This window comes from Acinonyx jubatus, chromosome C1 (genome assembly GCF_027475565.1).
Source record: "Acinonyx jubatus isolate Ajub_Pintada_27869175 chromosome C1, VMU_Ajub_asm_v1.0, whole genome shotgun sequence".
NCBI lineage: Eukaryota > Metazoa > Chordata > Mammalia > Carnivora > Felidae > Acinonyx > Acinonyx jubatus.
In genome coordinates this window covers 4,733,271-4,757,653 of record NC_069381.1, presented here as the reverse complement: position 1 = coordinate 4,757,653, position 24,383 = coordinate 4,733,271, and the positions used below count along the sequence as shown (strand labels likewise).

General features: G+C 51.0%; 1 protein-coding gene across 18 annotated transcripts in view; it reads right to left on the bottom strand.

Annotated features, from left to right (window-relative positions):
- The window catches only part of CAMTA1 (calmodulin binding transcription activator 1), an 853,369-nt gene that overhangs the window by 552,291 nt on the left and 276,695 nt on the right, over window positions 1-24,383 (bottom strand). For all 18 annotated transcript variants that reach the window (XM_053206405.1, XM_053206447.1, XM_053206438.1 and 15 more), the window contains one exon: window positions 15,611-15,678. In XM_053206405.1, coding sequence (XP_053062380.1) covers window positions 15,611-15,678 — 68 coding nt within the window. The remainder of the gene's footprint in view (window positions 1-15,610; window positions 15,679-24,383) is intronic.

The window sequence follows — 24,383 nt, the reverse complement described above, 5'->3', positions numbered from 1 at the left end:
GACTCTGGCTTTGGTCTTTCTCACCTGCTCTACTTGATGAAGCACGCTGCCATTTTGGAAAGGCCCATGTCACAAGGGACCAGGGTGGCTTTGGCTGACAGCCAAGGAGGAGCTGAGCCTTTGGCCCAAAGCCAATGAAAAACCAAATCCTCCAAAAACTATATGCCTGAGCTTGGAAGTGAATCCCGCCACACTCGAGTCTTCAGATGAGTCTGCAGCCCCCACTGACATCCCGGCTGCAGCCCTGTGAGAGGCCCTGAGGCAGAGGCATACAGCTAAGCTGTCCTGCATTGCTGACCCAGAGAAATGATAAATATTTATTATTTTCAGCCACCAAGTTTGAGGTAATTTGTTACACAGCAATAGGTAAACTACCTTAGTGCTCAATAAACACCTTTTGCACAGATAATCAATGAGTTTGGGGCTCTGAGTTTGGCCTCCTGTGTAACTCTGACTCTCCTGGCAACCACCTCCCATTTAAAATGCCCTTCTCTGGGGCGCCTGGGTGGCGCAGTCGGTTAAGCGTCCGACTTCAGCCAGGTCACGATCTCGCGGTCCGTGAGTTCAAGCCCCGCGTCAGGCTCTGGGCTGATGGCTCAGAGCCTGGAGCCTGTTTCCGATTCTGTGTCTCCCTCTCTCTCTGCCCCTCGCCCGTTCATGCTCTGTCTCTCTCTGTTCCAAAAATAAATAAACGTTGAAAAAAAAATTTTTTTAATAAATAAATAAATAAAATAAAATGCCCTTCTCTGTTGAATGTTGTGACATGAACTCCAGTAATACTCTCTCCTCTCAGAAACTTGTCTATCCCAAGGATCGTTATTGGTAGTTGAGAAGGACAGGAGTCTTCAGGCAATCATTCCGTGCATGCACAAAAACAGGAGCAGGGAACAACTTGCCTGTGCGTATACAGAGCCCAGGGCCATATGGGACTGTGTTGTGAATAGATTCCTGGCAAGGTAATCATACTAAAGACACCAACACTGTGTCCTACATGCTTCACTCAGTTACTCCCCACAACAGCAGGTACTGTCATAATTCCCATCATACGGATGGGAATGGGGGTAGGTGACCTGCCGCTAATAAGCGGCAGAACTGGGATCCAGATCCAGTCTGCCTCATGACCACCACGCACTTCAGCATGCCTTCTCTTCCCTGATGTCGGGGTTTCTCAACCTCAGCACTGCTGACATAGAGGGCTACATAATTCTCTGCTGGCAGGCACTGCCCTGCACACTACAGGATGTCCACCAGCGTCAGCAGCCTCTACCAGGAGATGCCAGTAGCAAGTCTCCTCCCGTTGTGCCCACCGATATGTAGCATATTTACGCGTCCAGGTATTGTCAAAACTCCCAGGGGGAAGGGGAATAGGAACGCCAAAACCATCCCCAGTTGATAAGAACGGCTCTCAAGTATATGAAGAAGCCGGTGGGATCCCGGTGGCCCACCAGGGTCACCTTGCAAATGGTTCAGCTCACAGTCCTGTGGGTTGTGCGGGAGCAGAGGGAAAAAACAGAGGCTTCCAACTTAGATGGGTGTGAATCCCAGCTTGGGAAGGCCTTCTAACCTCTCGGTGCCCACACAGACGCTCCATCAAGGGGGCGTGGCTGTGTCCTCCAGAGCAACTCCTCAGTTTTGTGGGCAGCGTCACCTCCACATTCGGCCTCCACCAAGCTTCCCACAGACTGAACACAAATGAAGACATCCCAGTGGCATCCCTTCCCTCCATGAAGCTATTCTTCCAGGGCTTTCCTTCTATCGGAGTGCGTTCCATGGCCTCTAGAGCCTTCCAATCACTTATGCCAAAGCCACCAATTAATCTGCTCTCTCCATGGTTTCAGGATGAGCAAAGTCCAAGTGTTGTCCTCCTGTCCGCCATCAGGGTGCACCATCCCCCCCCCCACACACACACACCAAAGTTCACGGTTTTCTGCTTGAAATTCACCCTTACAAATGTTGCTGTGCTGTTTTTCCCAATTAAATCAATTGAATCCAACTGATCTTGGCCCCGTTTTGCATTCCTCCTACAGCTCTGTGGGTGCATGAGCGCATGCGTGCGCGCACACACGTACACGAGGCTCTCCTGTGTGTGCCATCTGGGAATTACTCTCCAGTTATCTCAGATATGCATGACTTATCTCTCCAATTGGATTAGAGGCCATGTTTTCCACTGCCTTTGTAACCACACAGTGCCCAGTACAAACCTATGCACACAGCGGGCACTCAATAAAGGCTTGTTGATGAATGCTAGACATTGTAGAATTGCATTTCAACAACCCCTGCCCTGCCCCACCTGCCATCCAACATCCCTGATGAGACAGGCCGCCCCTGGCGGTTTCCACACCATCTCCCTGAGGCAGGACTTCAACCCGCATGTTAGTGATAGGATCTTACCCACCAAGTTAACAAGACCACTATCCCGAACCAGAAAGAACCCTGGAGCCTCCCAGAGCCACAACCAGAAAGTCGAGATATTAAGCCATCTGCCTATTGGAAGCCACTTTCCAAGCCAATTAGGGATAATTTTTAGGAGAGCAGGTTCATGAGATGTAACATCAAATGCTCTCCTCTGAAATGAAGGCTTACTGTAGGATCAACTTCTTCAGAGCAAACAAGTTTTGCTGGAAAATTATAATGAACGCTTGGTGATGCAGAGAAAACTGTTCCATCGGGTTAAAAATACTCCCAAGTGCTCCACTACTCAGGGTGGTTAAAAAAATTACTTTACAGTACTAAGGTGCTGAGGTTGAAAAAAAGCACTCAAATCTGAGTCAGAAGGACCCGGGCCATGGTCTCCACATCTGTGCCTTTACGCCGAGTGACCCCGGGCGGGTACCACAATCACTAAGACTCTGTTTCCTCAACCTTGAGCAGAGGGGAGGTGACAAGGCAAAAGTGAGAAGGACTTGTGCTCTCTCTTTCCCACTCCCCCCTTCCCTTTCTCTCTGTTTTTCTGTCCCTCTCTCCCTCGCTCTGTCCATCTGTACCCTGCAGGCACTCCCCACTTTGCAGGGCTGTCGCAAGGCTTGAGGTCCCCAATTTGAAGTTATGAGAGCCTATGAGGTACTGAGAAGCCTTCAGTGCTGGTCTGTGAATCGATGCTCGAAGCAGTTTCATGCGTGGGCCCAAACCAGGTCTACAAGAAATCAGATCGCTAGAAAACACAAATAAAAACTGAAGCTGCAGTCAACCGTTGGTTGAGAGCATCAATAGATAAGAAGTCACAGCACAAACCTCTGAAGACTCCACGGGAAAACCCAGTTCTCCTAAAATCGACTTCGAGATGCATGCATTTACCAGTCATTTACCAGAATGTACACCCTTCATCACATTTGGTTTGGGCTCATATTAAACTGTGCTGTAGTTCCTGAACAAACAACAAACAGCTCACAGCAACAGCCAGATGCTGCCTGGAAGGGACCTCAGATCTGCTCTCTCTGCACCCACACTTCACTGCGCTCCTCTCTGTGCCCGTCAGAAACTGGTAATGCTGTAGGAGAAATCCCCAGCGGACCCGCGGAATGTTCCTAAACTAATGGCAATGTTACTTCTGTGAATTCAGACACTTATCCAGGTGATGAAGCCCTAACTTTCTGGCAGGGGGTAAACTCACTAAGCAATGACCTTAACTTAGTAAATTAATTCCAAAGCACAATTGTTTTCAATCTTTGTTTGAAATCAGCCTTCGTTAATCTAGATTTAATGGCATATGAAATGGAAATTCCCTTAATAAAATAAGTTATGAATATTTATCATCCCATTTTACCTGAAAATTGAATAATTCATCAATTAACTTTACTATTAATTATTTAATGCAAAATTAATAAACCGCAAAACTCTGACGTTCCCTTGCAGACCCTGTGGCACTGGAGAAATGGGGGAACTGTGGATGATTCCAGACATAAGCTAATAGGATAGAGGAGTTAAGGCTGCAAGTTTTCTACAATGAGCAGAAGCAAACCACTTACACATAAAGTTGAAGGGTGGATCTTCTTCTCAGCTTGGAATTCTCTACCACAGCCAAAAAAAGAGCTCCAAGTTTGGCTGTGCTCCCTCTGTCATCTGTCACTATCACGTTGTCATCAATATTTTTCTAACGTGAAGCTATCACACCCAGGAAAGCCCCTGGAGCCCATGGCCTCCCCTGGAGCCTCAGTCAGGACCCCAAACTGAAGAGGAGGGAGGAAGGTAAGGAGGAACGCAGAAGGCAGGGGGACCGAGGGACAAGGGGGTTTGTGACAGCAGCCGGTGCTGAGCTACAGACATTGTAAGGGAAGCAAAGCTTTGGGCTCTGAGCTACTGAGCCCCCAATTCACTCAGAGCAGCTGAGGGTCCTTCTGACTCTCTAAACTCATCAGACCAGATCATACTGCTCTTTCCAAGTGGATATGGCTAACAGGATCTGGCACCTTCCGATAGACGGTCTTTCCATCACTAAAATGGGTTCCTTCAGAGGCAAGTGAGAGCTGCCGGGTTTCTCTGCACTTCTTTCTTGTCTTTCCCGTTCATTCTCCACTTCCAGGGCAACCAGGGTGAGGCTGTTAATGGTATCTGCTCATTTACCTGCCCTGCTCAAAACCCTCCCTCAGGAGTTCCCACAGGGTCCCGCATTATCCCCAAATCTTTGCCTGGTCTCCACGGCCCTCCCCAACCTCAGCCCCACCTGCCCCTCCAGCACCACCACTGGGCTCTCCGCTCTCCCCACCCTCACTACCTCTGGGGCGAGGACTTTCTGTCCAGGCTCACACTCCCATAACACCACCCCCAACATGCACACACACTCACTCACACACATGCACATGGACACTCACACATACGCATGCGCTCACACACATGCACACTCATGGGCACTCCTGCACACTCACTCACACGCACAGATGCTCACACACGTGTGCTCACACACATGCATACAGATGCTCATATGGACACATGCACCCACACATGTGCACACACTGACACACGTGCACTCACATGCGCACACGCACACACACACACGCGCGCGCACACACACACACACTCATCCATCCGGTCTCTGCCCAAAGTTTGGCCTTTCCAGAAGGCAGCCCACCCATCACGTCTCCACTCCCCAGTAGGGGGACAGCCTTCACCACACTCGTCCCTCGTAGCTCCTCCAAACTGCCACAATTTCATGTTATCTGTCTTATCCACTGCCACATCCCCAGAGCCCAGCCCAGCGCCCGGCACACCGAGGGCGATCCAAAAGTATTCACCGAATAAACACATGAACAGAAGCAGACCAACAATGACATGGGGTGGCAACGTAGTGTGGTGTGGTGTGGTTCAGGAGCAAAAGGGCTCACTCGTAGCTCCACGGGAGACCATGTGTCTTCCAGTGGAGCCCCTTCAAGCCCCAGATCGGGGGGCAGCACCCCCCAAAGTTGGTGGACGGGACTGATTACAGTGAGCCGGTGACAAGGGGGCAGGGGGGCCACGGGTCTGCCTGTGGAGAAATACATGGAAATGCACATTTCCAGGCGGGCTGAGCTGTGCTCCTGGACAGAAGCGGACGTGCCTCATTTGGTTTCTCTCCTACGTCACTGCACATAGTTTTGTTTTTTCCCTAATTTCACTGCCTTTCTCCACAACGTTCCCCTTAAACCTGGCAGTGGTCTGACTTCCCTCCACCCTAGCCAGGCGCCACCTGCCCTTTTACACACAAACCCAGCCACACGGATCTGCCACAGGCAAAACGTTTCCTGTGCCTGAAGGAGTCCCACCAACACCTACTCCCAAATTCCTGCAGACCTCGTTAGGCCGCTGATGGGAATCACAACATGGCCTGGAAGCGGTGAGGGCCGCCCCCTCGGCTCAGTCAGGACCCCCGCCCCCACCTCTTGTCCACTGCCCCCACCCTGGGCCTGCGTCCCTTTCACACCCGGTGTCCCCTGACACTGAGCAGCTCAATCAATGGTAAGTTCCCTACCAGGCGAGGTCAGGACAGCCACCACAGAAAAATTTATTTCTTCTTTTAGGAGAAATTTTATTTATTTCGTCCCATCTTATTAAATCATCGAATGAAAAGAAGGAAATTTTCCCCAGAAATACTGTTCTTACAAAACAGAACAATGAGAAGGACAGGATGCGTGTGTGTGTCTGTACACGTACCTGCATGTAGGTGGGGGTTGTGTATTTGTATATGTTGCATGCATAAGTACGTGTGTGTGTTTCCGCAGGTGTGCATGTGTAAACGTGTGTCTGTACATACACATGTCTGTGTGTGTCTGTGTATATGTATGTCCACAGATGTGTATATTGTGTGTACATGCGTGTGTACCTGCACCTGTGAATGTGCATACGTGTGCGTGTGCCTACAGGTGTGCATGTGTGTACCATGTCTGTGCGTGTACACGTGTGCATGCCTGTAAGCACACACATCACACAAAGCAAAAGCTCACATGGAACGTGGGACGTTCAGTAGAGCTGGAGAACCAGGGAAACTTTTCTTCCTTTGTTTTTGGTTATTTTCATTTTTTTTTAAGCCCCATAATAAAGGACTGTGGGGAATCTAAGAACAGCAAAGACAGTAATAGCTCCTAACCAGACTGAGAACAGTGGAAGGATCTCCAGCCCAGAATACCCGGCTAATTCGGGAATTACTCATCGTGCAAAAGACCATGAATTGCAAAGAATGGCCTCTCCCGAGAACATACCTTCCCACCTTGCAGTGCCGCTAGGCGCGAGGGCAGCTCCCTTTCCCTGCAGCCAGCAACGATTTATTAGATCAGAATTGATCTGGAGGAAATACCACAGACACCAGCCCGGGCCCATTACAGAAATACCAGACAGTCCTCATTTTCCAAATCCAGGAAGGGAATGAAGACAGTGAGAAAGAACTGGCGGGAGCAGGAACGAAACAAGATCGCAGGAACTGGGCACTGACACGGAGTGGAGATGCCATCGGTGCGCGTGAGCACAATGCCAGCAAGACTGAAACCGTCATCGCTGCCCGGCTGTCCTGCCTAGACACGCCGGCAGGAGCCGCCTGGCAGTCCCCACAGGTGGCCCGGCACCTCAGCTTGCACCGCAGGAGCCCTGATGTCAGCACCTGCCATGTAAGACTTCTGCACAAGCCAAGGAAGACACCTTCATAACCATGTAGAGGTAGAAGGCACTGAGACACACGGTCAGGTGACATGCACGGCATACCACGTGGCCCCCCAGCAGTCCCCGAAGCCCTCGAAACTCTGCCCAGGGAGAGGCCATGCCACACCCCCTGTGCCCAGGAAAGGCTCTAAACCAAGGGTGGTATGTTGAAGAAGGTGAGGAGGTGAATCTTGGAGGTGTGGTGTCAGCACGCCTTTGGGGTGCAACCTCGCACACAAGGGGTGTGTGCATCTTGGAAATGGGATTTCCTGGGCCCTGAGCAGGTTGTGCGTTTAGAAACCTCAAAACTGCATTGCAAGGCTTTTCTGCCTGTAAACGAGATAAAGAGAAAAACAGCACGTAAGACAGCGTGAGCAAGAGCAGCAGAAATGGGGCCAGTAGATATGCAGGGCCAACCGGCAGGGAAGGCAAACAGGGGCAGACCCGCAAGGACAGGGTGACAGGAGCAGAGATGGGAGTGAACAGAGATGTCAACGCGTTCCAGCAGAGTAGAAGCCACGTGCCCCAGAGGGACCCTGGGAACAAGTCCACTTGTCTGCAGAGCCCAGAAAGACTGGTACATTGTAAGAATTAGGTGCCAGACATGACAGAGGTTTGAAATGAGGTGGGAGGCAAGGAGAGGTCTGTGCAGGGAGCAGTCAGCCCCTCTCAGGACCCTCCGTCTACCCCGAGTGGCCAGGCAACCACCTGGCCTCTGCCCCTAGTGGAGACACATTTATTCTCTGGAGAAAGAGACCCTGAAAGACTCCACACTTGAAGGCTGCAGAGGAAAGGCAGGAAACAAGATGTAAGCCAGGAGAATTAACTAATTAACAGTGACATTCCAAGCCCCTTCCCTGCCTGGTTCCCAGATCACTGGCAGCCAAGCCAGCTCAGACCACCAGGCAGCATCCGGGAGAACCCGGCTGTTACCTCCAGACGTCGGCATCCAGAGATGCTGAATCTCAGAATCCCACAGCCCAAGCCCTTCCTCCAGGTAAGGAAAACAAGAGCGTCAGAGAGAGAACTAAATCCTCGTTGAGCATACGAGGAAGTCAAAAGATAACCATCGAAACTTGACAAGGCAAGAAACAGCAGAATAACACATCAAGAAGTCCAGCGGTAAATTTCAGAACTGAAAGAATCTCAAGTGGTCACTCCGGGGACGCAGGATTGAGCTGCAGGGCAGAGGTCTGCTGTTCCTTCGCACAAGCCCTTCAGGACCGTTTGACTTCTTAAACTATGCGCACCGGTATTTTTGATAAAAATAAAACTAGGGAAAGAAAGTGGAGGCGGGAACCAGGAGCTGCCAGCTGCATGGCCCAGGGAGACGGGGAGACATAAACGTCCACTCCGTCTCTCGGCTCCTCCAGGAGGAGGCCCAGGACTTGCTCCCCTGGTTCCTGAAGTGAGGAGAGACTTGAGGCAAGCCGGCTTGGCTGCTGGTGCCATTTCAACAAGCTGCTAAGCACAGATGAGGACACATGCCTGCCCCCCACCGCCCGGCCCCAGAGAGGGCAGCGCTGGAAAGCTCCCAGGGGAGGGCACGGGGACACACACAGCGGGTCCAGAGAGGTGGTGTCGGCTGGCCCCTCCTGCACCATCTCCTCTGCCATCCGTGATCCTTGATAATGAACTGGAATCTGGGGCAGACCCGCCTCGACACGGAGGCTAGGGATTTCCCCACCACCGTCGAGACACCAGACACTTTGTCGGGATCCAGGTCACGGCTAATTCCCTGCCTCGTTGGGAAAGGTATCAGAACTACAGGACCCTGAGGCAGATGCCTTCCGGGGAAGGTCCATGGGCGATGCGGCCGCTCACGAGTCCTCAGCCAGCAGACGCCACACCTGCGAACCCGCTCACACTACACTTGCTCTTTGGTTAATGATGGGAGTTTGCACTTCGTCAAGGATTTGCTCAATACGTTAGGCAAATACTGCAATGGATGTAACATGACACATCATTATGTTAATTTGATAGCAGGTCCCCAATTCAGCAGAATGCAAAGGTCACCACATCGAAATGACTGCTGACCCGGTTTATTTTTTTCTTTGCAGCTGCAAAGAACAGTCCTTGAAATGATGCAGGTAGAAGGGCCGCCCTCTCAGACTCCATCCTGCAGTGGAACTCCCTACACACACACACACACACACACACACACACACACACACACGCACACACAGAGCCAATCCCTGACCCCCGCTCTGCCCAACTGGGCACAGAAAGAGCTATAGAAGTAGCCGTGAGAATCTTTTGTTTGATCGTTGTCAAATACAAGTAACACAAAGTTTACCGTTTTTACCACTTTTAAGGGTGCGGTGCAGTAGCATTAAGTACGCTCGCCGTGTCGTGCAGCCATCACCACCGTCGTCTCCAGAACTTGTTCATCCTCCCAAACTGAAACTGTCCCCCTGAAACACGAAGTCCCCACCCCCCGGCCCCCAGCCCCAGCCCCCGTGGGGGCTTCTCTCTGTGTCTGAGTCTGAATCCCCGGGGGACCCCGCAGCGTGGACCCCACCGTATTGTCCTCCCGTGACTGGCGCTTTCCAGCGAGCAGGTGTCCTCAAGCGTCAGCCACGTTGCCGCATCTGTCGGAACTGCATTTTGGTTCTGGGAATCTTTTAATGACCTGAACGGGATCGCCGTGTGATTTTTGCAATCCCATTCTGGTCTCTCAAGCAGCCTCCCCAGGAACAGGGGCTGTCCCAGCGAGCAGAGGCCCTGCCTGTGGCCAACAGGTCACCCCATGTGCCACTTACAGGCACCAGCCTGTGACCTGATCAGGTGGGATTTCCGGGGGGAGCCTGTGCCCACACGGGCCCCCGCTCTACCGGCCTGTGCCGGTGCAAACCGGCTGCTCTGCCCCGAGTCTGTATACCGCCCTGCACCCCACCGAAGCTCCTGGGTACACCAGCCATTCAGAGACAAAAGACACAGCCTGACCCGAGGGCAGGGGGGCCCACATCTCACTGGGGAGGCGAGACTTACATACTGGGGACAGTTAAACGGTCCAACAGTCAACGATACAGTGAGTGTGGGCCGCGGAGGCTGATGGCAAAGAGGGCTCACCACAGGCTGGTGTGTTTGGGGAGGGCCCTGGAAAGAGGTAAGACACGGAGGACAGGCAGACTGGGCGGGATACGGAGGGTTCGAGAACTGAAGGCAAAAGTAGGAGGACACGGAAGATGTGTTTGGAGAGCAGGAAGCAGCCCCCTAACAGTAGTAGGTTCTTCGAGGTGGGAGTCAAAGGGAAATACTGAGGAAGAAGGGCTGAGGTACCAGAACGACCTTAAACGGGACACTGGAGAGGGACTCACCTCAGAGGAAGTCTCTGAGGCGTTTGAGGGGCACAGTGATGCAACAAAGGTGACTGTAGGGCAGCTGGTGCGGAGAAAGGGGTCCAGCCAGAGAGGAAAGAGCAGTGAGGGCGGCTCCCTAATCCAAGCGTGACACCGGGGGTGAGGTGAGGGCTGAACGTGGGCGAATGAGGACGCGGATTACAGTCTGGGGCCCTGGCAGAGTCACCGGCTAATTCCATCCGGGGAACAAGAGTCCTGGGAGGGAGGACGCGGTGAGAAAGAACAGAGCCCCGAGGACCTGGTGTCCCCCTCCTGCCCAGCCTTCACCAGGAGCACAAGAAGCACCGGACAGGCAGGGTCCAGAGAGAGCAGAGAGGGAGGGTGGGGATGACTCACTTGGAGTCACTTGGATGCTCTCGAAACTCAGCTCTTGCTTTTCTTCCCCTTTCCTCCCAGACACCCTCCGTACTTGGCTGTTTTACTGCTTATTGACCAAGAGGCATTTAGTGCTCATTATAGGAAAATTCTATTACTAGACCTTTAGTGCCTCAGTGTTAGGTGCTATCTATATAAATCTAATTAATTAATTAGGTAATTAATAGCATCTTCCAGCCTCCTTCTAACCGGGTACACAGGATTCCTGGGAGGGAATTCTTCCAATTCCATCTTGAGATCTTCATGTCCCCGGCTTCCAGGGAAGGTGCGTGCTTCCCGGGGGAAAAGCAATAAATTCTTGGGATTGCGAAATGTTGCAGCCTGCCTCCCTGTGCCCTGCTCGACTCTGCATTCTGCACTATGCGGGGGGGGGGGGGGGGGGGGTCAAAATCTGACTCAGGAGGGCAATACAGAAACACACCTGGCTGAACTACCTTAGCCACACTCGCCAACAAAAGAAGGCTTGGCCCAGTGCCTGGTTCTCCCAGGTGGCTCAGGATTCTTGGAGATGGGAGGTGGGAGGATGTAGCACAGCTATTTACTGGGCCTTCTTCAAACCCCACACCCACACGGCGGTACTGCAGAGAAGCCAAGATCACGAGCTTTGCAGTACGATAACCCTGGGCTCAAGTTCCAGGTCTAACATTTGCTGTGCCATCTTGGACAGCTCACGTACCCTCTCTGCATCTCGCTGCCTGGCGGAGCTGCGAAAGGATTTAAAAGCACAGCACTAGGTCAATTAGCTGGTCCTGGGGAGACACAGAAGACAAAAATAGAACAGAGAACACCCAGATCTCTTCCTTCACACGCTCAGATGCGTCTTCTGCCTCTCTTGTTCACGCCACAAATGTTCGCTGAGCCCCTGCCGTGTGTCTGGCGCTGTTCCAGGCCCTAGGGCTACCCCATGAACACACCAGCACATCGCGGTATTTTCTTTTTGGGCGAGAGGAGGTCAGTTCATGGATAAATGAATTAAACAAATAACTAGGTGAGACACATCGTGTGTCAGATGGTGGTAAGTGCTCTAGAGAGACATAAAACAAGAAGAAAGGAAAGGAGTTCTGGCTGAATGGGAGGGGTGTGATTTTAAATAGTGTGTTCAGGGGAGACCTCACAGAGAAAGTGACACCAAATCAAGGCCAGAAGGAGGAGCTGGAAGAACATTCTAGACCGAGGGAGGAGGCTCTTAACTCCAAGACTCCAAATTCACCTGGTGGGGTGGGGAGTGCGGCGTTCCCCGGGGCCTCCAAATGGTATTATTATAGTGCTGAGCACACAGCAAGTGCCAAATAAAGACGTCCTGAAGGGTGATTTTTCAAACTGCCATTTCCAGAAGGTCCCAGTTGCTGATAATACAATATGGGCTGTTTAAACATGCAACGCTCAACCCTGCCGTCGTGCCGCTGCCACCCCCGAGGCCCCCAACCCTGGGAGCCTCCTTGTAGCACACCTCATTACGAAACAGGTGAGCGGGGCTCCTGGGACCTTCTCTGTAATTAGGGCAGGATCGAAGCAAGGGCTATATTTATAACCCCCAGCCGTCGGCAAGCCACGGAGTCAGGGAGCGGGTCCCCGTGCAGCTCCTATACCAACATCTATATGTGAACTGATTACAACAATTAATTTAATAGGGATTCCTCCACACAAACAATGTATCATTTTATTAGGAAACTCTATAAATGTCAGTGGTGCAATTCATTTTTATTAATTTTCTAAAATGAAATTAGCAGTGGCGGCCGCGGTGGCAAACAGAAGTTGCATTGCCTTCTCATTCAGCGGAGTATTGGTGTCATTAATTCCTCAGTACCAGGAGGCCGGTTTGTATGAACTCAGCAGTTAACTGCACCAATTAATTTCAATACTGGAGATGGGAGGGGGGGATCCAAACTCAACTCAACAACTAATTTAGGAAAGTCCTCGAACAACCACAGCAACTCTTCCTCCTCCTGGGACGAGAAGCTTTCAAGTGTAAACACGGAGTGGAGATTATAATACTAATAGGAAATGTTCTGTCTGCACCCTCTGCCTTTAGGAAATAAATTCATCTTTCCAAAGCCCGGAGAAATGCTGGCAGATGTCTCCTGAAGTTGTGGCCTCCAACAGGCCCGGGGAGCGCCCCTCGCAGACAAGAGGGACAGTGATGTCCCTGTGCATCGACACTGAGGCTCACGGCAGGCGGGATCACAAACATGAGCCCATGAGATCCTCGTGATGGCCCAGTGATGACAGGACCACCATCGACTCCATTTCGCACGTGAAGAAGGAAAGTGGAGCTTTTAATGAGGGGCTAAAATGACTTTCTAAAAGTCACCAAGTGACTGAGTGACAGGGCCACGACTCAAAGCCAAATTTGTCAATATCTGAAACCCACATTCCCTCCCTGCTGCATGCACGCCCCGTGTGCCTGGGGATGGGAAGTCTCCTGGCTCTATTTATACTCCAGAAAGTCAAGTGAGTCAGGCACGACCGTGAGTGACAGTCACTTCTCAACTGAAACCCAAACTCCGAAGGCTGAAGCACGAGGCAAACTCCCTGCTTGAAATGTTCTACTGATCTGCCGTCACAGGGTGTTCTGAAGCACAGCACGTGTCTGCGGATCTGAAATCAGATGTCTGGCCCGGGACGCGTTCCAGAGGATCTCACTCTCTGGCTAAAGAGAAGCTCTTTCTTTCCTTCCACTTACGTTCAAGGAGGGTTTCGCTGAGGGATGAAGGGCGCGCAGGGAAGCTGCAGGCTGCTTGAGATGAGGGCACTGTCTGGGGTCAGGAAACGGTGCAGAGACAGAAATCGGACAGGCTTCCTTCCCCCCCAAAGAAACTAGGGCAGTGCTTCTCAAAGTGGGGCCCCAGACTGGCTGCATCCCATCACCTGGCAGCCTGTTACAAGTAACAGGTCCCCAGGCCCCACACCAGGGCTATGGAGTCAGGAACTCTGGGGATTGGGTCCTAGCGCATGGATTTTTTAGCAAGCTCTCCGGCTGATTCCGGTGCCCTCTCAAGTTTGGGAATGTCTGCCCAAAAGATGCCCCCAGAAGAAAGGATAGATGAGCATTCCCAGCTTTCCACAGCTGGGGACACGGCTATGCTCACCAAACAGTAGACTGTGCCCCGTTCAGTCTCCTCTCTGCCCCCACCCACGCTCCATGCAAGGATGTCCTCCTTGACCCTGTTCTTATTGGGCTTGGCCATAGGAATGGCCTTGGCTCAGGGATCCGTGACGTATGATACCACACCCAACAAAGATCATCAGTCTGCCCGCATGGATTGCCTTAGGCTTTCAAGGCTCTGCCACACCCCATGACCATACGTCCCAGACTACAGATGCTTCCTCAGCCCGGGGCCTGGAACAGGACACATGGAACCGTCCTAAACCCAACCAAAGCCACAGCCAATCCACAGACCCATAAGCAGGAAAAAAAAAAAAAAACAGTCTGTTGTTCCAAGTCACTAAGTTTGGAGATTATTTCTCAGATAGCATGATCCCAGCAAAAGCTGACTGATGCAAACCATTTAATTTTATAGCAAAGGAAATCACAGCCCCAGAAAGCTGAGCAGTTGAGGACATCCTGCAGGGGGATTCAGGCTGAAAGGTGAGGAAAAAAAAAATCAGAGCCAACTTCTAGCCCCACCTGTGGAGACACGAATCTCAGAACTAACCTCTCCCCTCTGCATCCTCTGACCTCCTCCGAAATGGACATTTTTGTCCTCATCTAAATGATGCTAAGCGGTAAAACCTAATCCTAATAAAGTAATAGCTTAAAGTACCTTCTAGAATGAGTAAACGTTCTAGAGGATAAGACCCTCTTTCCTCCATGGCTCAGAAACAAGAGTATCAAGGAACCGGCTGAGGGGACAGAGGACACACCTCTGCCCCTTTCCCTGGTCTGTTAACTTTCCTGCAGAATCTGGTGCTTCTGCCCAAAGTGAAACAGACTGAGCCTTCTGCCTCTTCAGCCGAACCCAGAGCCCAGCCACCGTGTGAGCCACACTCTGGCTAACACTCATCACTCTGACAAACGCCCGGCCCCGTCACCGCTGATGGAACAGGGGTGGCAGCTGATGGCCACATACTCCCAAAGCTCTATGCTGTAACGTACCAAAAATAAAAACTGAGAGAGCAGGAAAGAAGAGCCTCCCTTTTAAACGACCCGGCGCCCCAACTTCACTGTTCTCCACAAAGCAGTTATCACCTGTGCTGCAGAACACAGAGCAGCTGAGTCTCCACCAATTCCCCGTCCCCAAGTGGCGAGTAAGTTCGGCGTCTGTGGCAGTCGGCAGGTTCAAGCACATTTGCTACGCAACACACTGCAAACCTAGTCATTGCTTCTGATCTGGGAGATCTTCTTACCACCGCCAAGAATAGCTCGACTCTCAGTTTGTAAGACACGTTGAGATGAGAGTGGACAGTTAAGGTAGTTTCCCTTTTAGAGAGCGAGTTTCTAGAGAACACTGGTGGCAGGTGGGCACTTTCCCAAAATAAACTTCCCCTGATGTTCCCGCCTGCCGAGGCCTTCAAAGCCGCCGGCTGGGGGGACACGGCGTTCAGCCATCAGGTTAAAAGTTCCAACTCTGTCTGACAGCAGCCGTGCTTTTAGCGGATTGCGTCCACTGCCACGATCTTAGGTCAATTAACGAGACCTCAGTGTCACAAGCTACCAAAGGCAACGGGGTATGTTCAACTTGCCCATGAACTGACTGGCCAAACCAGGTAATCAATGAAAATCAATCCACGCACTGTACATAGTCGAAAAACTGCAAGATCTGGGACGTTACCTTGTCTTAGGGGATGTGGTTAGCCATTCTTCGTGTTTCTCAAATGTTATTAAATAAGCTGCAATTTCCTGCAACAGAAGAATAAAAAAATAATAACAACAATTAGCTCACATCGGCTCCTGAGAGGTAAGAAAGTTCTTGTTGCTTCCCAGCTGCTGCCTCCCTGGCAAGGCTGCCCACCCCCCGCCCCTCATCTCTGCTGGAAAACACTTGACTTGGATGGTGCTTCTATTTTGATTTCGTTAAGCCCTTTCCATTCAACCTGCCATACAATAATAATCAAAGCACTGGGTTTCAAAAGATGAGTCGGTGACAAGGACAAAGATATTTCTCTGTGGGAGCGAAACATCAGACACCATTTCAGATACTGAATGTCATTAATTTGAAGGAGGGACAAACACATGCCCAACAACAGGTCTGCACTCATACAAGGTCATCATTGGAAAGTTTCGTCTGCCTCCTTCCGAAGCCGTACTAATCTTTCATCATTGTCACGAGAGACGTCAGGTTCTCTCAGCTTGATTCCCACCCCCACCCCCAGCCCCGAGCCAACTCACACAAAGATTAAAAAGAAAAGATAAAGCCATATGCCAGAGAAAGAGAGAGAGAGGTTAACCTTTCCCTCTACTGATAACTTAATCTATTGAGCGGCGCTTCAGAGAGAAGAGCTATGTCAGCAGAGTTTAAGGCAAAGATGGAGAAAATGTGGGCACCTAAAGGTAAATTAAATATTTATAAACACAACAACATCACTGCAGATAGAATTACTGATTTATTAATAATTTCCATAAAAAGCCAGTGGGTGACATCAACATAAGTCATTGCTCTGGCTCTGGGGCATGATATGGCCCATTACTTCCAGCTCCAAACAGATCTGCTAACATGAAATTGGCAGGGATTGGAAGTTAAATTAAGGCTGGACTAGTACACATTTCCCTTGATCTTGGTGATGAGACAGCACGGAGCTGCGGCCCTCGACAATGAAAACATGCAGAGAGGGAGTCTTCATCTCGAATTTCTCTGCAGCCAGGGTTCCCAGAGGGCTCGTGATGATGCAACAGCCCAGCCAGCCAGAGGCTCGCACCCTTCCTCTGTAGTTAGCCTCCTCTGGGCCTGGATATAACGGGGCTGACACCTGTGACCAGAGATGCTAAACCCACCCTTGAAGAAAAAGAAAAGACTCAACAAAACTGTTAGCAGAGCAGGTTAAAGTAGAAAACGCCACCCACGGCATGCGGTTTGAAGGCCACAGAGTCAGGTGGAGATCAGGGTCTCATAGATCATGGACATCAGCCACTACCACAAGGTGGCCAGTGACTGGTAACCCAGAGTCCACACCACCTCACTCTGGAACCCTGGACCTTTCACCAAGCACCTGGGAAGTGGAAACCCATGGACAAAAGAGAGCTGCCTCATTGCCCGTGTTCCTGTCATTGAGGGCAGCTAAAGACGCTGACCAACCAGCACGTGCTTCTCTCTCATCTCTGAGCCTGCTCTGTTCCATGCTCCATTTCCTCTCCTTAGAAAACACCTATGAGGCCTCACCAGAGCAAACACCACTCCCTTTGGCCCTCCTAACTATTCATGGCAGGGTCGGTTGCCCATCCCGTGCTCTCCCATGGCACCACACCATCCTCCATTGCATATGATTTATCGCTTGGCATCCTAATTACTTGTTTACTTGAATAGCATCCCCCACTGGATCATGAGCTCCTCAAGGGCAAGGAATATGTCATCACTGATGTATCCCCAGGACCTAACAGTGTCCTGACAAACGTTTATTAGGCGGATGGATGGACGGGTGGGGAGATGGGAGGGAAGGAAGAAGGGGGGGCATGATGGAAATAAACGTGCATGTAGAAGTGAGGACGTGTGTCTGTGTGCACAACTTCTGAGTGTGTTGTGTGTCTGTATGGGTTTATTACTAGGTGAAGCGATAGCTTAAAAACAGCAAAACCAGCAGTTCCTAAGTGAACCTTTACCTGGCTTTAATTAGCTGCAAGCCACAGGAGGAAGGTGTGCTGTAGTTAAGCTACAGAAGCACACAGACCTGGCTTTGGGTGCTGGCTCTGACACTTGTTAGCTGTCTGATCTTGAGAACGTTGCTTACCCTGTAGAAGCAGTTTTCTATGAAACTGAGGTAATACCACCTCATGAAGCAACAATTCTTAATACACTGACTAGCATATAGCAATGCCCCAGAACCACAGCTACCATTATTATCATCATAAGATCGACATGATGTGAGCTGCCCATCTAGAGGCCCCTGATGAGGTAGCAGGTACCAAAATGGTCCAGCTTGGAAGCTGCCAGCACTGCTGGACTTACCTTCATCGATGTACACCCTCCATCCTTCTCCACCCCCTATGCCCGCAGGAATGATAACATCACAGGGACTGTTGAGAGTTAGTTGGAGCCGACCCCTCCATTTATCTATGGGTGTCCACTTGGTTTCACAAAACACGGAGAGCAGACAGTGGCCGGAGTCAATGAATGGATAAATTGAACCGCTTATGAGCATCAGCCCAACTACCTGAATTTCAGAAAACTTGGCATCCAGAAAACTAGCCTGTGCCAACTGGAATACCCCTGGGATCCATGTCCCTACCCAGGACCATGCTGAGAGCTAAGTGCCCCCTACTGACCCAGAAGGGATGGGGGCACGGTGCATCCCAACCACCTGGAGACTTACCACAGTGTTCCACAGACGCAGACACCCAAAGAAGACCTTCGTGAACATCTCTTGGCCAACACTCACCCCAATCCGGCAGCGCTGCCCCTACTGCTACTGTCCTTCAAAAGAATAAACTCCTTGGACCACTTATTGCCTTCAACATTTACTCTACAAATATTTACTGAGCATCTGTTGTGCACCAGTCAGTGAACAAGACCACTCTGAACCCTGCTCTTTAAAAAAAATATATTTATTTATTTATTTGTTTATTTATTTTGAAAGAGAGAGAGAGAGAACACAAGTTGAGGGGGGGCAGAGAGAGAGGGAAAGAGAGAATCCCAAGTAGGCTCTGCAGTATCAGCACAGAACCCAAGTTGGGGCTTAATCCTATGAACCAGGAGATCACGACCTGAGCCAAAATCAACAGTCGGACGCTTAACCGACTGAGCCACCCAGGAGCCCCCTGAAGCCTACTCTTGAAGAACTATGGTCAGGTAGATGACAGAGATAATTCAACATGATGGGGCAGCATCAGCACCATTACAGAGTCACCTGTCCAGTCAAGTCTGTAGCCAGACCCAGTGGGGGCTCCGTGTAGACCATCTCAGGTCTACTGAGCTGCTGTGCAAGCAAGCCAAGCCATAGGAAGTCACAGTGATTTATGAACTACCTTTGAGCACAGGCCACTGCTTCCTCCACCCCAAGACAACAGTACCTCCCACACAGAGCCCCTTGGTGGAGCATTCGTCCCACTTAAGGTTAGCCTTTCTGAGCAAAGGAAACTGAATGCCTAGACCCAGGTACTTGCCTCTGTGGTGCTCAAGTGGCCAGGCACTGGAGCTGAACTCAGCCACCAACGAATGTCACCGTGTTGCTGTCTGGCTTCCAGCTGAACTGGGCGTGTCTGAGTTACCTGTCTACTCCCAGTCCCATGCTGCCTAGTGGCATAGCCCATTTCCCTGGCCCAGGTCTTGGTCCACCTCATCACCAAATGGGAAGACCATGGGGGCAGACTTACTGTCCCAAAGCTAAGAACATCTTGGGGAAATGGATGTGCATATGCCAAAGAAGTGCACAGAATAGTAGGTGCTAAAGAGTGTAGAGCAAAGAAAGAACCATCAAAATTCAGAGTAAGGACAGTCAGCTTGGCCAGGGCAGGGGATGGTTTGGGGGGGAAACAGAGGCTTCTCATCAGTAGCATCGTTACTATCATCACAATGGCTGATGTTAGTAGAATGATGTCTGAGGCCAGGTACTGCTCTAGGACTTTGTGGTGGAGAACCTTGCTTAACCTTCATAACAAACCATGAAGCAGGAACCATACCCATTTTATAGGTCAGAAAACTGAGGCACAGAGCAGTTAAGTGGCTTGCCCGAGGTCACATGGCTAGTCTCTGTGGAACGAGAACCCAAACCAATGTGGAATGGTTCCAGAGCCTACACTCTCCACTGCTGTTCTGAATTTCTTACGATGTGCTCAGGAAAAAAGGAAGCCTGCATGCGGAGAGTCACCTTTTCTCTGACATGGTTTACAGCCTCCTGCTCCCCAATGACCTGAAGGCACTTCACAGCCCCACCACCCTTCAGAGGACCAGGGAAAGCCAGGCTGAACATCCATCAGTGGGATTCTCTCCTTCCAGCACGATCAGGTTCATTTCCACCCAAAAACCCTTGTATGATTCATGGGACCATCTATACTTCATTGACAGTGAGAATCCCTTATATTCAGACACTATTGACTTAAAATATCTTACAATGCAGAGAAAGCCAACAGGCAAGAAGAGAGACATTCGAAGCTGAGGAAAGAGGTTTAAAAAAAAAAGATCTTCAGCCCAACTATCTGGTCTTTCCCTCTTTCCCCAAAGCTCCATCAACCTAGGCAAGTGGAAACAGATACGGTCTACCTCATTTTTACAGAGCAGGAAACTAAGGCACGGAGAAGGGAAGCGACTTCCCCAAGGTCAACGTCTGTGGCTGAGCCAAGCTGGGAACCAGGGCTCCTCACTCACGGTGCGTGCATGGTCTCGTTGGCTCTCAAACTCAAATCTGGCCCAGGAAATTCATGGAGCACTCACCCAGAAGAGAGCTTGCCCCAGAGAAGTGAAAACAGGAGCTCAAACGAAATTGTATACGTGAATGTTCAAAGCAGCATTATGCACAATCACCAAAAGGTGGGAGGACCCCAAAGTCCATCACAATATGGATGGATAAACAAAATGTGAGACGTCCACACCGCAGAAGGCTGTTCAGTCATAAAAAGGAATAAAGGTCTGATACACGGATGAACCTTGAAAACTTGCCGAGGGAAAGAAGCCAGGGGCAAAGGCCACATACTGTAGGATTCCATTGGTATTAAATGTTCAGGACAGACAGATCCATAGGATTGGCAGCTGCCAGGGGCTGGACGAAGAGAAGAATGAGGGGTGACTGCTACTGGGTATGCAGTTTCCTTTTGCGGGGACAAAGTCGCCCAGAACTAAATGGTGGTGAAGGTTACCCCAAACTGTGAATGTACTAAGTGCCACTAGGGGCTAAAAAAAAAAAAGAACAAGGGGTGCCTGGTGGCTCAGTCGGTCCGACTTCGGCCCAGGTCATGATCTCGAGGTTTGTGAATTCGAGCCCTGTGTCAGGCTCTGCTGACCACTCAGAGACTGGAAGCTGTTTCAGGTTCTGTGACTCCCTCTTGCTCTCTGCCCCTCCCCCACTCATGTTCTCTCTCTCTCTCTCTCTCTCTCTCTCTGTCTCTCTCTCTCTCTCTCAAAAATAAACATTAAAAAATTTGAAAAAAAAGAAAAGATCAAGAAGAAGGGGCAGACATCCGGCGAGGTGTGGCACTGGAATGCAGAAGGTGCCAGCACCACTGCGGTGAACTTGCACCCACAGGCTTTCTCCAGCCTCCTGGCTCCCTTGGTGTCACCTTCTTCTTGGAGCCTCGGTGCTGCAGATCACTGAGAAGAATGAGCCGGCTGTCAAGATGAGGGAGCTCACTGCAGGCTCCAAAGCAAAGACTGTCCAGCTTGCAGGTTTTAAATGTTCACTTTGTCCTTTGGACGTTCAAACAAAAGCTGCCGCCAAGGTGTGGCGTCCGTGTGTGGCAGGGGCTCGGGGAACAGGCTGCCATTGAGTCCCACGGGCCCCTGCGTCTGCCCGGCACCAGGTCCCGTCCCTGCAGACCAGGAAGGTGGGCGGGCCCCTCCCCTAAGCACTGACTCAGCCCCTTCCAGGGGGGCAGCGAGGGCGGGGCCCAGGGGTGGCAGAGCCCCGCACTTGGCCACGCTGCCTTGTCCCCACCGTGGGGTCGTGAATCTCCACCACCGAAGGCACGCTGACCACTCACGGTCCGATCACCAGGCAAGGTCAGGCCTGCCTGCCCCCCGGGGCTGATGGGGTCTGATGGAGGACCGCAAAGCCCCTCTCGGTGGCCAGCAGGCGGCGGTCACCCACAGCGGCTTCCCTGAGACTGGCTCTTCTCGCCCTTCCCACCTCAGCCCCCGTGCCACCTGCCTGGCCCTGTTCACAGCCCACCTCCTCCAGGGAGTCCTCCCTGCTGCTTCACTCCAATGAACTCCAGCTTCCGTGACCTTCTCAGTAATGGCTCACCACTCCTGGCCTCCCAACACACAGTCCCTGCTGCTGCTCACATGTTCGCCCCTGGTGGTTCTCTCTTCCCAGCTTTGCAGCATCTAGGGAGGGTCTGAGTCTCAGCTCCGACCACACCTTAGGGTCCCAAACAATTCTGTATCCAGAGCCAACTGCAGACCTGGCGGCGGTGGGATGAAACAATGCGCAGTCTCTTCTAAAGGATGCGGACAGAAAGAGCCCACATCGGAGCCGTGGAGGTTGTGGAGGTGAAGGGACAAAGGCACGGGTGCCACGGAGGCTCGGGGGCCCTGTGTGCAGAGGCGCTACAGAAACGTTCCGCTCAGCGCAGAACACCACAGCCCGAGAGGCAGCCCCCGGCCAGGCCGCCAGCACCCCAACAGCCCTGTCCGCTAGAAACAGAACACGAGCCACAAAGGCGAGCGAGCCACGAGCACGACTTCAAAATTCCCAGAGGCTACGTTTTCAAAAAAGCAGAAACAAACAGGAGAAATTAATTTTAATCATATATTTTGTCAACACGTTGTCCATTTTAACCCAGGAGCTCCAAATGATTATGATCTTGCCAATTTCGAGAAAGTAGTCACAAGCTACTTGGCACTCTTTTTCATACTGAATTCTCAAGCTCTGGTGTGCATTTTCCACTACGGCCCAGCTCAGTTTGGAGCGACCATCTTTCAAGCACTCAAAGGCCACGTGCGGCTGCCACACTGGACATGCTGCCCCGGATACGGATATCAGAGGAATCTGCAAAAAACAATATGCCTCCTAAAGCCAGACCTGGAACCCGGGCGTGAATGCGGAGGCAGCCACAGCAAACACTTCCCCTGAAGCAGGGCTCGGCCCCACAGGCCCACCCCAGAGGTGAGGAGCCGTGTCCTGCCTTTGGCGTGCGTGGAAGCCGCATCTGCTGGGGAGACGACACGGGATTCTCTGAGAGGCTGAATTCACTCCTTCTCTCGGCCCAAGCTGGCTGTTACTTCCATTCCCTCTCCAGAAGGAGCCTCCCTCCTGCTGCAGAGACCCCACAGAATCATCCAGCCCAGAGGAACCAGCCTCCCCTTCAACAATGTCGTGTGAAGCTGCCCTCAGATCTCCCGGGGACAGTCTGCCCTCGATCTGTCTTCAAGACACGGGTACAAGTGTCTGGGAGAGAGTAGGGTCAGTCTCAAGGGGCCTTTGGTGCCTCTTGGGACAAATTAAATAGACAAAAACAACAAACTGTATCGAGATGTGGGTTTTTTTATACTCCCGAATCCAAGCAATAAAAATATCTGTGGTCTACATAATCTCAGATATTTTGCACACCAAAAAAATGAATCTTCAACCAAGGGATAATTTTTAAAGTTTGTTTTTTATGAGAGTTCTGCACAAGGGTTTTATCTGTAAGGGACCAAAGCTGGGGGGGGGGGGGTTGGGGAGGGGAAGCCAGGACTCTCCTAGCAGCTGGCCCCAGCATCTGCTGGAGCCACAAAATGCAATTATATTACTCCCAAACGAGAAGTAAAAATATCTTGTTTCCAATACTCTTGGTTTTAAGACTCATACTTAATGTCCTCTGGGTATTTCAATGGTGCCAGATCTCTGTGTTATGTACTTTATTAGGGATGTGTGAATGTCATATTAATGACTTCTAACCAACATGTTTACAGTGGAGGCACATTTTCCCAGAACCCACTGCTCACTGCACTTCACAAAAAATAATTGGCCTTAATTTAAATAAATAACCATTCCGTAACCCCCTCCTAGGGGCATCTCTCACCTGCAGGGCACCCCATGCATAAAGCTGGTGGGTCTCCTTCTCCATGACAAATATTCTGACCCTGGGTCCAACAGTGCAATGCCTTTTCTCCATACATCCCTGTCCCCATCCACTGATGTACTTCCCAAGCACCCAGCTGGCCAAGCCAACTCCCTCTACAGGATGCTCTGGGTCCCTACCCACAAATCAAAAATACCACCCTGAATCATGCTTTCAAAATGACCAGCTCTTATAAACAACTAGCATATAGAATAATGGTATATATATATATATATATATATATATATATATATATATATATATGAGTGGTAGCATAGCCCTACACTGACACTTTATGAGAAAGGTGGTGATTAAGATCTCAGGGATCCAAAGACATCTGGAGGACTTTCCACAAAATGGTAAGTAGCAATTCAGGATAAATTCCTAACATCCCAGACTTCTGCAATAAAGCCTGGACCAGTTGGCTGCCTTATTTAGATGTGGTAAAGCACGGTTATGGCCATCAAAGTGCCAATGCAAGGGGCACCTGGGTGACTCAGTCGGTTAAGTGTCCGACTTCAGCTTGGGTCATGATCTCACAGTCCATGGGTTTGAGCCCCGCGTCGGGCTCTATGCTGACAGCTCGGAGCCTGGAGCCTGCTTCAGATTCTGTGTCTCCCTCCCTGCCCTCTCTCTCTCTCTCTCTCTCTCTCTCTCTCTCTCTCTCTCTCAAAAAATGAGTAAACATTTTTAAAAAG